This window comes from Mustela nigripes, chromosome 11, assembly GCF_022355385.1.
Source record: "Mustela nigripes isolate SB6536 chromosome 11, MUSNIG.SB6536, whole genome shotgun sequence".
Taxonomy (NCBI): Eukaryota; Metazoa; Chordata; class Mammalia; order Carnivora; family Mustelidae; genus Mustela; species Mustela nigripes.
In genome coordinates this window covers 37,904,225-37,919,160 of record NC_081567.1, presented here as the reverse complement: position 1 = coordinate 37,919,160, position 14,936 = coordinate 37,904,225, and the positions used below count along the sequence as shown (strand labels likewise).

At 60.5% G+C, this 14,936-nt stretch overlaps 2 protein-coding genes across 6 annotated transcripts in view; both read left to right on the top strand.

Annotated features, from left to right (window-relative positions):
• The window catches only part of CRAMP1 (cramped chromatin regulator homolog 1), a 55,420-nt gene extending 42,550 nt beyond the window's left edge, over positions 1-12,870 (top strand). For all 3 annotated transcript variants that reach the window (XM_059415719.1, XM_059415717.1, XM_059415716.1), the window contains 10 exons: positions 135-316; positions 398-472; positions 2,637-2,718; positions 3,432-3,536; positions 3,757-3,935; positions 4,421-4,489; positions 5,078-5,309; positions 6,050-6,214; positions 7,234-7,379; positions 9,115-12,870. In XM_059415719.1, coding sequence (XP_059271702.1) covers positions 135-316; positions 398-472; positions 2,637-2,718; positions 3,432-3,536; positions 3,757-3,935; positions 4,421-4,489; positions 5,078-5,309; positions 6,050-6,214; positions 7,234-7,379; positions 9,115-9,279 — 1,400 coding nt within the window. In that variant the 3' untranslated portion in view covers positions 9,280-12,870. The remainder of the gene's footprint in view (positions 1-134; positions 317-397; positions 473-2,636; positions 2,719-3,431; positions 3,537-3,756; positions 3,936-4,420; positions 4,490-5,077; positions 5,310-6,049; positions 6,215-7,233; positions 7,380-9,114) is intronic.
• Positions 12,871-13,244: 374 nt separating this feature from the next.
• JPT2 (Jupiter microtubule associated homolog 2) overlaps positions 13,245-14,936 on the top strand; it is a 14,928-nt gene continuing 13,236 nt past the window's right edge. The window contains exons 1-2 of one of the 3 annotated variants that reach the window (XM_059415714.1): positions 13,280-13,356; positions 14,134-14,177. Coding sequence is in view for 2 of the 3 variants with exons in the window: in XM_059415715.1 (XP_059271698.1) it covers positions 13,313-13,356 (44 nt within the window). In the remaining variant the exon portion in view is untranslated. Of the gene's footprint in view, positions 13,357-14,133; positions 14,178-14,936 lie in introns of all 3 variants that reach the window. The other 2 variants (XM_059415715.1, XM_059415713.1) reach the window with 2 other exon arrangements.

The following is a 14,936-nucleotide window of genomic DNA, read 5'->3' as shown; positions in this document are numbered from 1 at the left end:
CTGAGATCTAGGAAATACATGAGCAGATGGGTCGGTTGTCCCGTGTTCTGGCTCTGACTTTCTTCCAGAAAGAGAGCTCCGTGCACACTGTGATAAGTGGTAAGTGGTCGTTTTTGCCGTCCCTTGGCTTCTAGGTCTGAGGAACCCGCCGAGACCCCTCCTGGTGGCGGGCCCCTCCAGCACAGGCAGCGGTGACTCAGACGGTGGCCTTTTTGCTGTCCCGACTACTCTCCCGCCCAACAGTCGTCACGGGAAGCTCTATTCTCCCAGTAAAGAAACAGAGCTGACTTTCCGGCAGCACCTGAACTCCATCAGCGTGAGTGGGGGCTGCGCCACGCTGCTGGCAGGGGGCCTGCGTCTGGGGGCTTGCTCTCACCCCGGTGCCGTGTCCTCGCAGATGCAGTCGGACTTCTTCCTGCCGAAGCCCAGGAAGCTGCGGAACCGGCACCTGCGGAAGCCACTGGTGGTCCAGGTCAGGGCGCCCGTGTGTGTGTGCATGGCAGGGACAGGCAGAGGAGTAATGGGGCCCTGACCATCCCCTGACGTACACATGGTTTTTGTGCGGCACGAGCACCACTTGTGAGAGAGATGGAATGTTCTGGGGATTCAACTCCCGTGTGTCCCAGGTCAGGGTGTGTCCGAGGACTCTTGGAGCCTCTGTATGTACACACAGCTGGCAGAGGCAGATGACTAGGTAGATGGAGTGGCCAGAGACCAGACTCCCATGAGCTCACAGCAGGGCATGCCGGAGGCCTCGTGGCAGCCAGCTGCATAGCCGAGGGCACAGCCAGCCAGCGAGAGTCACACACGTGTGGCTGAGGCCGTATTTCTGCAGCAACTTGAAGCCCAGAGTTGCGGGTGCGTCATGCTACCATCAGTGTACGGGCTCTGTTCGTCTTGCTGGTCTCTCACACATCTCTTCCTGCCTTGAGGTTAATTCATGTAGGAAGGAGAGATTGCGTGGCGGGTCTCAGGCCACAGGGTGCCCGACAGTGCCCTCTCACCTGTGGTTCTGCCATGGCTTGTAGCCGAGGTTGGCAGGAAGTGGGTGATGCTACGGGCATGTCGTCAGAAGGTCAGCGGTAGCCTCGTGCTGCCTCATGAGCCTGATCACCGACCTTGCTCGCTCCTGTGGGTGGAGACGAGAGAGACCTTGCTGGCGTGGCCTTGGTTTTAGTGGATAATTACGGTTCTGTTTCGCTATTGATGGGTGTTGTTCAGTCACTACTGTGCCAAACTTACAGGTCTTGCCCCAGCTATGTCCCTGTGGGACAACAGTACTTGTAGGGTTGATGCCGTCACAGTCGCGGTGTCCATAGGGTGTTGGGACACGTGCCGTGTGGAGCTGGGACTGCCGTATCCTAGGTCCCGAGCGTTGTGGTAATGGGTGCAGTCCATAGCGGCACATTTGGTGACGTCTGTGAATCCTCCTGTTACTGGCTGGACGGCAGGTCCATGGCCCTGGGGTGTAAGCTCGCGCATGCGCCTGGCCTGTGGCGATGGCGTTTGTCAAGCTGTATAACAGTGCTCCCGCGGGTGTGCGAGGGAGGCAGCCTGGAGGGGTGAAGGGCTCGTGGCTGGGCAGCCGTCCCCGCTGTCTGACCCCAGGACGTTTCCATCTTTCCACAAAGGACGCCCATGGCTGTCACCTCAGGTGCCACCCCCCAGCCCTGGGCAAGCACTGTCTCCAGTCACGCTCCCGGTCCTTGAGGGTTGGCCTCTCCTGAGCATTTCACACAAGTGGAACCACACGTAGTCTGTGGTCTTGGGCGTTTACTGTTCTGCTAGAAAGTGTTGGCGGCACAGGGCCCTTCGTCTCCCTGCCACGCACCCTGCTTTCCCACCAGCAGTGGGCCGCTTCCTGCTGCCTCGCAGCTCACTGCCAGATGATCGGGTTGCCCCAATGCCTCCTGGTGCCGGAGCAGACCTGCTGGGCCTCTGTGTCGTGGTCCCCTCCCCTCCTCTCTCTGCCGACCCTGAGGGGCAAGGAGACAGTCCTTCGTGCATGAGCAGAGAATGTACCTTGTGTCTAGAACTGGGCGTGTCTCTTGACGTGGCAGATACTGCCTGTTAATGTTTTATTTCTGTGACCGCCGCAGCCATTCCCGGGACTACCTGCCCTGCGTGACGTGGCACCGGGACACCGGGGCCGCTGAGAAGGGAGGGCGGGTGCCGTGCCAGCCGTGGGCTTGTGCTTCGTGGCCTGAGCCCATCTGTGTTGTGAGGAGCTGCTTTATTTCCTCACGACGTGCGCAAGGGGCCTGAGATCTGGGTGGGGGGATTGTCTCTGAGAGTCCACGGCCAGTGTCCGTAACAGGAGTGCAGCACGTGGGAGGTCACTCTGAGCCAGCGCTATGCCATCGCGGCGTCCCTCCGGCATTCCCTGGGGGAGGTCGGCTCCTTGGGATTCTTGTCAGAGAGGCCCAGCGTTCAGGGCCTCGAGGTCTGCGGGCACAGCTGTCCTCCGTGTGCCCCAGGGCCCTTGCGTCATGGGCCCTCGAGCCAGAGCCGCTGTCCGTACACACTCCGCTCCCTCTGACCTGGAATGTCCCTTACGGCTCATCGCTGGTTTTCCGAGTGGTGGCTGGCCCTGGGGTCTGTCCATCACCTGCTCACTGGCACTCCTCCCTCCACAGAGAACGTTGCTTCCTCGGCCATCTGAGCACCAGTCCCACAACGTCTGTTCCTTCTCCATCCTGTCCAATTCCTCCGTGACCGGTAAGCATGCAGGCTCCCCGGCTTCTCGCTTTCCTGGGCGTTGCCCCATCTTTGGGAATGGAAGGTGTTGGTGTCCTCGGTTCTTTGCAGGACATCCCGTCCATCTCTATGTCCCTTCTGTCCCCAGAGCCCGAGGGTGCCACGCCTGGGCCCCCGGAGGGCAGGCACAGACACCTGGTGGGTGGTGGTATGCGGCAGGGGTGTGGTGCAGAAGGGGCCCCGGCTCTCGGAAGTGCTCGGGCTCCCACGGCCGCCGTGGTGGAGTGACGCATGCGCCGTGTCTCGCTCCACGGGTCAGATCACACACTCCGTGAGCATCCACGGCTTTTCTCATGTGTGCCCTCAGCTGCGGAAAGGCTGGTGGGGGCGCGGAGCTGCAGAGGCTGAGTCCCGGTGCCTGATTTGCTGTTCTGCCTTCCACACCCGCCGCTCAGGTTGTGTGCCCGCCCTCCATCAAGGTCCCCTCAGTGAGGCATGCGGACTGCAGCCTTCGGCAGCCCCGGGAAGTGTGCTGGTGCCAGTCCCGGGGGCCCGGACTTTCTCCTCCTCAGGGCCTGCCTGACCTGTGACTTCCCAAGTTGGTGACTGGAAAATTCAGTGCTTCCGACGTGGCTCAGCCCCCATGGCCGTGGCCTGAGAGAAAGTGCTCCGTGGCCCCCTCGTGCATCCTGGGGATGCGGGCTGACCTGTCTGTTTCTGTCCTTTCCCCGCAGGGAGAGGCTCGTTCCGGCCCATCCAGTCTTCCCTGACCAAAGCCGCCCTGTCTCGGCCGATTGTGCCCAAGGCCCTTCCACCCCAGGCCACGGGCCACCTGGCCAGTAAGTTTTTGTTGCCAGCATGGCAGACCCAACGAAAGGGTTCCGAGTGAGGTTTCTATTGTCCTCTCCAAGTCAGTGTCTTGTTACTGTTCAGGGAGAACACGAGAGCCTTCGCCCTTGCTTGGAAATGAGGCGTGAGGGAGAGGGTATACCGTGATCCCCTTGGGTCACTGTCAGGGTGTCCCTGGAGCTGAGCTTCAGATGTCCTCTGTGCTGCCAGGTGCTGTTGACTTAGCCGCTAAAAGTGCCGGCATCATCCCCGGGAGCCCCCTCCCCGTTTTGGACACTGAGGGCCTGTCTGGTATCTCTCCACTGTCTTCGGACGAGGTGACCTCCAGTGTCGCTGGTCAAGACCCCGCCAGTGGCCAGCAGAATGGCGATTCCATCCCCGCCGTGGGGGTGAGTACGTTCAGGCTTTTCTGCACCATCAACAGCTTCTGGGATAGGTCAGTCACTTTCCAGTTGGATAGGCGCCAAGGCCAAGGGACTGAGCTCATGCTGGGCTCCCGTTCTGCCTGAGGAGACGATGGGCCCCAGGAGGCTCTCGGAGAGTGCCTGAGCCAGGATGAGGCATGGGTGAGTGCTGTGTGGCCTCAAGGGGAGAGCCGAGGTAGAGGCAGTGGGACAGGCTTGCTCTGATGCTCAGACGGTATGGGGCTCCTGTCTGCCTGTGGAGAAAGCAGCTCTGACCACAACAGCTGGCAGGCCGCCCCATGCCTCCCTGGCACATCTACGACCCCACTCCCCAGCCCCCATGCTGAGGCTCTACGGGGACTCAGTTGTGGGGACTCGGTGACCCATCCCCAACAGTAGTACCTCCTGTCGCTGTGGCTGTGAGGAGTGTGCGAGCGGGGGGCTCACTGGCTTTCCTGGTGTTGCTGCAGGGCACAGGCGACCCGTTTATCAGCATCCCCTCGAGGCCTGAGCAGGAGCCAGTGGCGGACAGTTTCCAGGTAGAGTGTGCTGTTAGCTCGAGGGCAGAGTAGCTGCCCCGGGCCCCCTCTGAGCCAGGCCCCCCACCCTCATGGTCTGCCCGTGGCCGTAGCCTCACTCCCCTGGACTGCCAGGTCATGGCAAGAGCACACAGACAGCCCTTTTTGAGGCCCGGCAGCGCTGTCCTTCCCACCTCGCCTGGACAGGAACTCGTAGCTCCCGTTGGAGGCCTGCTTCCCCACCACAAGGCGGCCTGTGTCGGTCATGCTCCTGGAAGGACTGTTTGGGTCCAGGAGATGGAGGTCGTCTCCAGTAGTGCTCCTTGGTACATTTCCTTTGCCCAGATAACCAGCTGTCCTGCCAGCCTTGGAAGCAGGACCAAGCCCCCCTCGACCACCACCCCCTTCGTCTGGCCTCCAAGGCCGCCATTGCTCAGGTGGTTTCCAGAGAAGTAAATCCATTGGGTGTGTATATCGCAGAGAAGGGGGAGGTGGCTGCTGGCTCCTAAATTCTCTGTTGTTGCACCTGTCAGTCACTGCCATGTGGGTTGAGGCAGTTTCCCTTCCATGTTCCTGATCATCTGTTGTGTTCCCTGCTCCCCAACCCAGGGCTCACCTGTTATCTCCCTATCCGAGCTGTCCAAGGCTCCTCTCCACAATGGGCCCCCCGCACCCCTACCCGCGCCGGAGGGCTCCAGCAGCCGCCTGTCTCCACCCAACGTCTCTGCGCTACTGGACATCTCCCTGCCCGGGCCGCCCGAGGATGTGCTCTCGCAGGGCGAGCCCGCCACGCACATCAGCGACTCCATCATCGAGATAGCCATCAGCTCCGGCCAGTACGGTGAGGGCCCTGGGGGTCCGGACTTCTCCCGGTGGGGGGGGTCTGCACCGCTGCTGGGCACACCGCTGCCCTGCGCTCCCTCCTGAGTGTGGAGCGTCTGCTGCGTGTGGGGCGCCACCCAACTGGGATGGCAGCCCCAGTGGATGAAGGGCAGACGGGCGCTGTGGCTCCTCACGGCCTCAAGGGCAGAGCGGGCCCGCCAGGCCTCTGCAGCCCATAGCTCAGAGGGGCCTTTTTCTGGTGAGCTCTGAATCTGGGAGGATAGCTTGAGGCTGTGCAAGTCCCAGGAGGGGTTGGGCTGGGACCTGTAGGGGTTTTGGCGTTGGGCTCTCTGGGACAGCATTTGCTGGTCTGCTTCAGGCTGGGGGTTCGCGGAGGACATCGCCTTCACCCTCGTGTCTCACTTCTCTTGGTGATGAGGAGATGCGCACCCTGGCATGCTGGTGTGGTTGCTGTTGGTGCCAGCAGTGTGTGTTGGGGGTGGCTCTCTGCTTGGGGTCTGGCCGCGTCAGCATAGTTGCAGCCACCGCTACTCCCTGAGCTGGGCACATGGCCCTGCCGCTGTGGGTTGCCTCTGTGGGTCAGGATCGTTCATCCTCCGTGGGCCCCGTGGGGTTCTGGGTCTACATGTTCAGGGCTCTGCTGCCCGCTGATTTCTGGGTGGGGGGCGGGAGGGGCAGGGGGAGGCAGGGTGCCACTCACCCACGACGGCATCTCTGATCTAGCGCTTCCATTGACAGGCGAGGGAGTCCCTCTTTCTCCGGCAAAACTGAATGGCAGCGACAGCTCCAAGAGTCTTCCCTCCCCATCTAGCAGCCCCCAGCCCGACTGGATCGCCTCCCCAACCCACGACCCCCAGTGGTGCCCCAGTGACCCCACGGACTCGTCACTCAGCAGCTTGTTTGGTGAGTGGAGGGCACAGCAGGGCACGGCGGGCTCCCTGTGGTGCACATGGGTGGGGCCTGGAGTCTGAGGTCCCAGCAGAACCGCTTATGTCAGGGTTCATGTTGTGTCCCTCACATGGTTGGGGGGGGCGCCGAGTCTCTGGGGGCACTTCACAAGCTGGCATGAATGCGAACACCCTGGTGACGCTGGTCCAGCTGAGATGGCCCTGTCTTTGCACTCCGTCTCCTGTACCCATCTCCGGGCTGCCCGCTGTTGGCTCCTGCCAGCTCGGGCTTTGTGCTCTTGCTGTTGGCGGTGAGACAGATGACGGCTCTTGGTGCTCTCAGCTTCCTCTTCCCGTCCGCAGCTGAGTGTTGTAAGCGGACGTGTCCACAGTCTCTTGGCGTGTTGACTATAAGCTGGAGCGTTTGCAGGATGGGCCTCTGCCCCGGGCACTAGGTGCTTGTGTGGTGGGAGGAACCGTGAGGGACAGCCACATTGGCCTCGGCGGCCTGCGCAGGGTGGGCTCCTGGGGCCCGTGTGGGATCAGCACCCCCAGCGTTCTGTAGAGGACACGCGTGGGGTTGGGGGGCTGGCGGCCCTTAAGGGTGGTTTTACACACGGGTCAGGTCGGCACACATGCGGGCACACAGGCCCATAGTTGGCAGCGTAGGTGAATGAGGGTCCGATGAGGTACTGAAGTGGCTCTGTTCTGAAGGAGGTCACAGAACAGCGTAGGGTCTGCAAAGTCAGATAAAGAACGTGAGAGATCAGAAGCACCTTACAGGGAGACGAGGGTGGTGACATGACAGTGGGCCGTGGCAGGGCTCCTGGAAAACGAGGCTGACTCCCTCACGCTGCACGGAAGACTCCAGGCTCCCCGTGGGAGGGAGGCTGGGAGCACATGACTCCATCCGAAGCCCAGTGGCCACATGAGCACACGGGTACATGCCTGGGGGTGCCTGGCAGGGCTGTCTGCGGCCTCCCCAGGACCCTCCAGGTGAGCCGGTCTCAGGATGTTTCCTCCTTCTCTTGGCAGCAAGCTTCATCTCTCCAGAGAAGAGCCGGAAGATGCTGCCACCCCCGTCGGGGACCCACAGCGGCACCTCCCTGCTGGGCCCCAGCTTGCTGGATGGCAACTCGAGAGACTCGTTTGTGTCCCGGTCCCTGGCTGATGTCGCTGAGGTAGGCGCATGGCCCTAGCTGAGACTTGGCGGGCAGCCCGCCTTCTGGAGGTGGCCGGATGCCTCTGCCAGGCCCATTGGGTGCTTGGAAGGCGGAGCTGTCCTGAACGGGGAAGGTCTGGCCGCCCTGGGCCAGCACTCGTTCCCGTGTGGCGACAAATGCGGGACGCAAGCCAAAAGCTCTGCCCTGGAGGCCTCGGAGCTGGGGAAGCCCCGGAGGCGGGTGGCCTGTGGGGCCTCTGCTGGTGGGCAGCGTGGGCTCTGGGTGCATTCTTCCCATCAGCGCCGCCGCTCCTGCTTCGGTTTCCATCCATTGCTGCCACCGTCTTTCGAGGAGTAGGCGGCTGCTGCGGGTGGTACATCCTCCATGCTGCCGCCCGATGGGCAGGGGTGCCTTCCAGCCGCCTCTCCCTGTGTGGTGGCTTGAGGCTGCTGCCCGCTGAGCTGAACACCAGCTCGGGGTGGGGAGTTGACGAGGAGGCGAGACTCGGTCTGTGACGCCCCTCGTTTGTCCACTCGGAGCTGCCCGGGCCTCCACCCCGCGAGGAGCGATTGCGTCAGGGAGCAGGCAGGACTGGCAAGGGCAGGGCCAGAGAGCACAGCGGTCCGAGAGGGACAGGCGGGAGGACGTGTGGGAGACAGAAGGCTCTGCGGAGAGTAGGCTGGGCCTAGTTCTGGGTCAGAGGCCTGGAGTAGCATCTCCTGAGTGCTGCTTCCCTGGGATGTGCCGGTGTCGGGTCTCTCCGAGAGTTCCTCATTGGTTTCCTGACGGAGCCCTGGATCCGACCGCTCACGGCTGTTTCTCACAGACGCCTGGGCTTCCCCTTATCCCGACTGGCGTCTGGAGATCTGAGGAGCTCGTGGGGAGAGTTCAGAGCTGAGCAATGATGTGACTAAAAATTCTACCCAAATAGACGCAGAGAACAGCAGCACACACCCTCCTTGCAGTGCGCAGCATTTCTCAAACTGCTTGTGGGTTTCATGTCACAGGAGAAGCCCATCTTTCCCCTCCTGTATGTGTGTGCGCACGTGTGTGTGTCTGTGTGCCTGTGCTCACGCGCTTACTAGCCCTCGGCTTCTGTGCAGATGGGCCTGCCACACGTACCTGAGACCCCTTTTCAGGACTCTGCCCTTCTGGGCAGTCTCCAGAGCAGCAGTAGCAGTAGTGCCCAGGGCTGTTTTAAGTGCAGACTCATGGGCCTAGCCCAGGTCCACCCCAGGTTCACCCTAGGCTCACTCCAGGCCCACCCCAGACCAACCCCCCAGGTTCACTCCAGGCCCACCCCTGGCCCACGTGATGGGCTTTGAACAGAATGGGCATGAGGAGGGGTGGGAAAGGTAGGGCCAGGCTGGCTCACGTCGACAGTGATGGCGGCTGCTGCTGAGCACGTATGGGGAAGATAGACACTAGATGCTCTGATTTTTGAAAACAGGTTTTAGTTTGACGTTTTTCCTAAAAAGCTTAAAAGTCTATTTATCGAAGTAGTCTCGTGAGTTCCAGATCACAAGTTGCCTGGTCTTCTGACTGAACCAGCCGGATGCCCCTGTCGTGAACCCTTAAAATTCAGTTCATGCCATAGCTTTACTCGGGATTTTCTGACCTGGCTCATTGACTGGGGTTTCGAGTCTTCCCCGGTTTGTTCAGCTCCCACTGAAGTCCCTGCCAGTTGCTCCCAGGCCAACGGCCTGCCAGCCACCTGCTGACCTGGACTTCCCTTGTGTCCTCTGCCTTGTAGGTTGTGGACTCCCAGCTGGTGTGCATGATGAATGAAAACAGCATCGATTACATATCTCGATTCAACGATTTGGCCCAAGAACTGTCCATTGCCGAGCCCAGCCGCCGAGAGGCTCTGTTTGATGGCAGTGGAGGCGGCCCTCCTGTCAGTGACCTGTCCCAGTGACCACACCTCATCCCTGGTGGGCATCCTGGCGGCTTCAGAGGAGGGCTGGTAGTCCTCCACGGTGGTAGAAGCAGCTTTCTACAAGCTAGAGAAAACAAATCAATCCCAGGAGCCCCCTGGAGATGATCTGAACAGAGGAACCTCTGTGCCCCAGAATGTGCAGCAGGCAGGAAGCCGCGTCCCAAAGGGCAGAGGGCTGTGGTGGCCTGGGAGACCTGGACGGGTTCTCTAGGAGGGCCCGTGTCAGACGCTGCTGTGGTGTTGGAGCGGCTCCCTGCCGGCCGTGGAACAGCGCGTGGGGGCCACATTCCCACCTGTGCTTCTGCCTCACTTGTCATGTTGGATGTTGCAGTGGCTTTTCCTCTCCAGGGAAAGGTGTGGGTGTGTGGCGGCGGCCACGGCCCCTGGGACTCACAGCCTTGCTGCTCTCTGCAGGGGCAGTTCCAGCCGCCACTGCTCTTTTTCTGCCAAACCTGTGCACCTTGCGGTTGCTCTCTCTGCAGAGGACGGGGAAGGGCAGCTGGGCACGGCCAGGCTCTGCCTGGTGGGGTCTGCGCCCTTAGCAGACACTAGGGAGGACGCCCGGATCGCAGGGCAGCGCACCTGGCTCCATCCCCCTGAAACACTGGCCCTGGCTGAGTGCGCTCTCCCACCGCCCCCGAGCTTTGTTCTGACTGGCTCAACATGAAGGAGGAGGGAATCTGGTTTTGTGCAGCTTGCGTGGAATTTTAGGAAAAAATCCTGCTACGTGCTAAAGTGGTTGGAAAAAGGTTTTCCTTGTGTTTTGAGAATAAGGAGACGTTGAAGAAGAAAAGAATTCAGGGTTTCCTTCCTGTGTCAAGCTTCTTGGTCAACGAAGATGTCCTTTGCTGGGTCCACCTTGGAGCTTTGGCCCACAAGTTCCCAAACCTCCCGGACGCTGCTGGCTTGCCGCTTACACGCGCGCCCTTTCTGGGAAGGTCGCATCTCCAGCGCCTCCTCTTCCTTCTGCAGGCTTCTGTGCAGAGTCCACCCCGTGCACATGTTTCCTCCTTCATGTTTCCCCCACCCTGTGGTCCTGTGTCTCTCTTCTTCCAGCACAGGGAGTGCAAGCAGGGCACAGACGCCTGGTGCAGTCAGAGCACACGAAAGCCATGTCCCTCTCGTGTATTCGGGCCTCCTTTGGGTGACCATTTGCCATCACTACCGGTGGGTCAGTGCCCAGAGTTTTCCCAGGATGGAGCTGATGGGGTTGCTCTGCTGCTTGGCCTGGGGGGAGGCTTGACAGAACCCTATCCGGCTCCCCATCCGTCGTGGCCAGCAGCCAGTGCTGCGGTGTAGGTCCAGAAGCGCCCTGTGTCCCACCATCCTCCTGCAGCTTCATCCTCCGCCTGCTGTCCGGACCGCTTCGGCTTTCGAAACCTACCTGAACTGAGGACAGTTTCTCTCTGCCTGCCTGCCGTGGAACGGCAGTCCCACCCCAGGCCAGTCCCAGCCCTCCCCCTGGGCTCCTCTCCCTCTCCATAATGGAGAGATGAGGCAGCGTGTAAGGGAACAGAAAAGGTTTCTTGCGTGTGCAAGCAGGACGGATGCTCCTGGTGGCACGGTCTCCACAGCCGGCTGCAGCACGCCAGGCAGCGGGCAGTGCCATTCACCCCAGCCACGGAGGAAAGAGAGGCCAATTGGCCTTCCAGCTAGTATGTTCCTTCCTTCCTTCTCAAGTTTTTCTCAGAGCTCTTGCCTGTCATGTGGTTTTCTTCTTTCAGGTCTGGTTCTAGGTAGAAACATCACTAACAAAAGCCACTGTGGACTGGGCTCTTAGAGAAAGTCCTGAGGCTCTGGAGATGGAGAAGAGAGTGACGTGCCCTTTTAGGAAGACATAGCATCATTTGAACTAGAGTGTCCTTGGACTAGCTTGTGTGGCTTAGCTGTCCATCTGCTAGCTTCCAGAAATGAGCGCCAGCTGGAGGAGATGACAGCCGTGTAGTGCGCTGGGCTGCTGACTCTGTTAGGTTTGTAGTAGGTTAGGATGCCAGGCCAAGTTTAGGCTGCCACTAACTTGCTCATACTCCACTGTCGGGGACCAGACACCCACAGTATCCTAAGGCATCGATGCTGGGAGCAGGACCTGATAGCAGTGTGCACGTTGCCAGAGACGGTAGGGGTCCTGAGCTGCTTTCATCAGAGGACACCCCAAGGCAGTCTGGCAGGTAGTCTGGCCCCGGTGATTCAGTGACATGTAAAAGGAGGAAAACTAGGGATTTGGGGTCAGCTTTTGTAGGCTTTTCAGTGGTACCTTCCACTAGGGCCTTAACCACAGACTCCATCTGGAATGTCACCTAGGGGCCAGGTGGATTAGGGAGGACAGTGGGCTGATTGTTCTCAACTGCAGCAAAGCTGACATGATTCCAGAGAATTCTGCCACTGCTGCGGCAACCTGACAGGTCTAAGCATTTGCTTGCCGTGTTGAAAGTAGAATTAAAAGAACAAGTCTGTTTTTTCCCAGCCTAAATGAATACGTGTGTATAAACATAAGCGTCTGGTAAAGGCTGGAATTTTCAAAAGACCCAAGCAGAGAAACTCCCCTCTTCCTGGATCTTCCTCATCCTGTCCCACGGAAGTGGTAGTCTTGGTGTGCCCACGTTCCCCTCGTGCATTTGAGCATGCTGTGAGTAAGACCAGCTCCGTCCCTTGGAAAACTCCCTCCCTAGTCGCTCTAATGTTTGCTGATTGAGCTTTTGTGAAGACAGAGACTTGAGTATCTCTGGTCTTCATGGAGTTGGTGGTGTGGCCTGTGATGAGCTTAGAAGACAAGCAGGAAGTGTGAAGTGGAGGCTGTGAGGAGCATCTGTGAGGACGTGGCCCTCATCTGTCCTTTCTGCTAAGGTGTAGAGTACTTGCTCGGGAGGGGTATTTGGAAAGAGTTCATCCACTGATCTACTTGCTTCCCCACATCTCCCGCTGCTTAGCTGCGGGATCCCGAAAAGGGCGTCCTTCTCAGTGGAATAGCCTCTCAACTAGATCACAGCATGGAATCCAAACTGGTGCGGAGAAAAGTCACGGAATAAGACACGAAGCAAGTAGAGGAGGAAAGTAGCAGTTGCTGGTTTTTTCATTATGTTTAAAGAGCTTGAGATCTATCAGACGCATTTGTGAGAAGATAGGGCACTTTGTCTTAGAGGAGGAAGGAGCCACCCAGCGGAACCTGCTCCAGGACCGCGGCTAACGGGGAGCGCAGACGCGCATCGTCGGATCGCGGCAGCCAGCGGGACCGGTGTCCGCCACGAGGCAGCGGCGGCGCCCTCCGCGGTTCCCTGAAGCAATCGTTAAGCCATATCACCGAGGTTTCGGCGCGCCGGAGACGTGAATCTGTTGTACGGATTATAAATATGCATATACAGTGTATGTACAAAGCAGAATGCCTGTCCTTCCTGGTTATTTTTTGTACCATATTGTAAATTATATTATTTATTCTTTACCAATTTGGGGAATAAAAGGTGTTTTGGTTATTTAATATAATAAAAGCTGTTAAACTTCTTATGTTTAAATTTCCAGTTCAACTTGTAAATCTTTTTATTATTGTGCATAAATACATACTAATACTTGATCTAATACTTCTCGACTGAGCCTTGTTTCCTTCGCGGCGGGCATGGCGCTGGCAGCCCGGCGTCGGGTCCCGCGGCTGCGCGGCCACCGGTGGCTCCCAGCGGTACACCGGCTTTGCCTCCTGCTGCCGGGAGGCGCTTCCGGAGTGCGTGCCTGCGCCTGCGCCTGCGCAGGGTGGGTCAGGGCCCACCCCGCAGCCCTGCTGCCCAATGTCGGCGCCCGAGGCCTGAGCGGCATCTGCTATCACCAAATCGGCTGCGAGCGCGGCGCGAGCCTCGCGGGGCTTCCGTCCCTGTGGGCGGGGGCGCGGCCCGGCGCCGCGATAGGCGGCGGCGGCGTGACTGGCGTCGACGGCGTCCAGTAGGCGCGGGTGGGCGGGCCTCGCGCTGCGTAGGGCCGGGCGGGAACCGCGGTGCGGCGGTCGAGGAGGAGCTGCACTACGGCCGACATGTTTCAGACCCCGGAGAGTGAGGGCGCCCGGGTCGGCTCCAGGTGTGTGGCGGGCGCGGTCACGTGGCCGGCGCGGTTGCGGGTGCCGGGTGACCTCACAGAGCCGCGGTCCCCGCGTCCCGCTCCGAGAGGCGGGCGCTCGGTCCGGAAGCGCTCCGGTGCCCCGCAGAGTGTGGGCTGGAGGCCCGAGGAGCGCCGCCCGCGCTGCTCCTCCTGGGCCCACGTTCCCGTCGTGTCCTCACCCGCAGACGCTGGTCGAACGGTGTGCGGGGCCGCCGCGGGGAGCCCGGGACCAAGGGGGTGGGCGGGGCCGCGCCCTCCGGTAGCCGTGCTAGCGCCGGTGCGCGGGGGACGGGGCCGCGGGGTGGGGGTCAGCGTCCTGGGCTCCGTCCAGGGGTCCCCAGGGCCGGGCGCCGCGCTCCCCTAATCCCGGGGCTTCCAGGGCCGGGCGCCGCGCACCCGCGCTCCCCTAATCTCGGGGTTCCCTGGGGCCTGGAGCCGCGCTCCCCTAATCCCGCCCACTCCCCCGGGCCGCTGCGCTATCCTAATCCCGGGGCCTCCAGGGCCGGGCGTCCTGCTCCCCCAATCCCGGTATTCCCGGAGCCTGGAGCCCCGCTTCCTTAATCTCGGGGTCCCGCAGGGCCCGGCCCCGCGCTCCCCTAATCCCGGGGCCTCCAGGGCTTGGCGCCGCGCTCCCCTAATCTCGGGGTCCCCTAGGGCCTGGCTCTGCGCTCCTCTAGTGGCCACCTAGCCTTGTCAGGTTTGATGGTTGTAGATGCCATAGCTTTCATTACTCAGCGATCCTCTTCTGTCTCCCAGCCTTGCCCTAACGGCAGAGGAGAGTGTGTGTGACAGCTGTCGAGGTAAATACCACATCCAGTAGGTAACACGGGGAAGAACTTGCCGAAAATCCTGTAAGTCTGGGGGAGTCAGGTCAGTGTTCAGTCACCAGTCATCCGACCACGGAACGGTGACTCAGTTACCCATGTCTCCACGTGCAGTGGTGGCAGCACAGGTTTATCCCGCAGGGCTCCAGGGGCGGCTGCACACTGTCACAGCTCCCATGGGTTCAGCCGGTTTGTTCCACAGCCTGGCCCTGGAGGCCCCGCGAACGTGGCAGTTCCTGATTAAACTCCCTGGACCTGCAGGGCGGTTGCTGTCAGAAGCCACACTTCTCCAGGGGCTCTCGTGCTGGAGATGCTATTAGAAGGAGAGGACTTTTCCTTTGAAGACGTGGAAGAAGAGCGTTCTTCCCGGTTGGATGATTGCACGAAGCCGGAGCCTCTGCTTGGGATCAGCCAGACAGTTTGCGTCTCCGCAGCCGTCCTAAAGGCCCTACGGAGCGGGACAAGCCTTGCGGGGCCTCCGGTCTTACTGGGCTATGGAGAGCAGGAGTCTGGTGGAGGCTGAAGACCACCAGGCCCTGCCTCTTCTGTTTTCTTGCCGAGGGGTGATCGGATGTTCAGGGGACTTGGAACTGTCCACTTGTGGTGCCTCGGCCGTCCCCAACGGGAGGTGTTCCCTGTGCGCCGGACTGTGTGCCCGTAGAGAGTTTATCCGGGTCTTTCCATTACAGCTTCTCTCCAAGTCTGACCCGTTCCCTGAAATCTTTCCTGAAACAC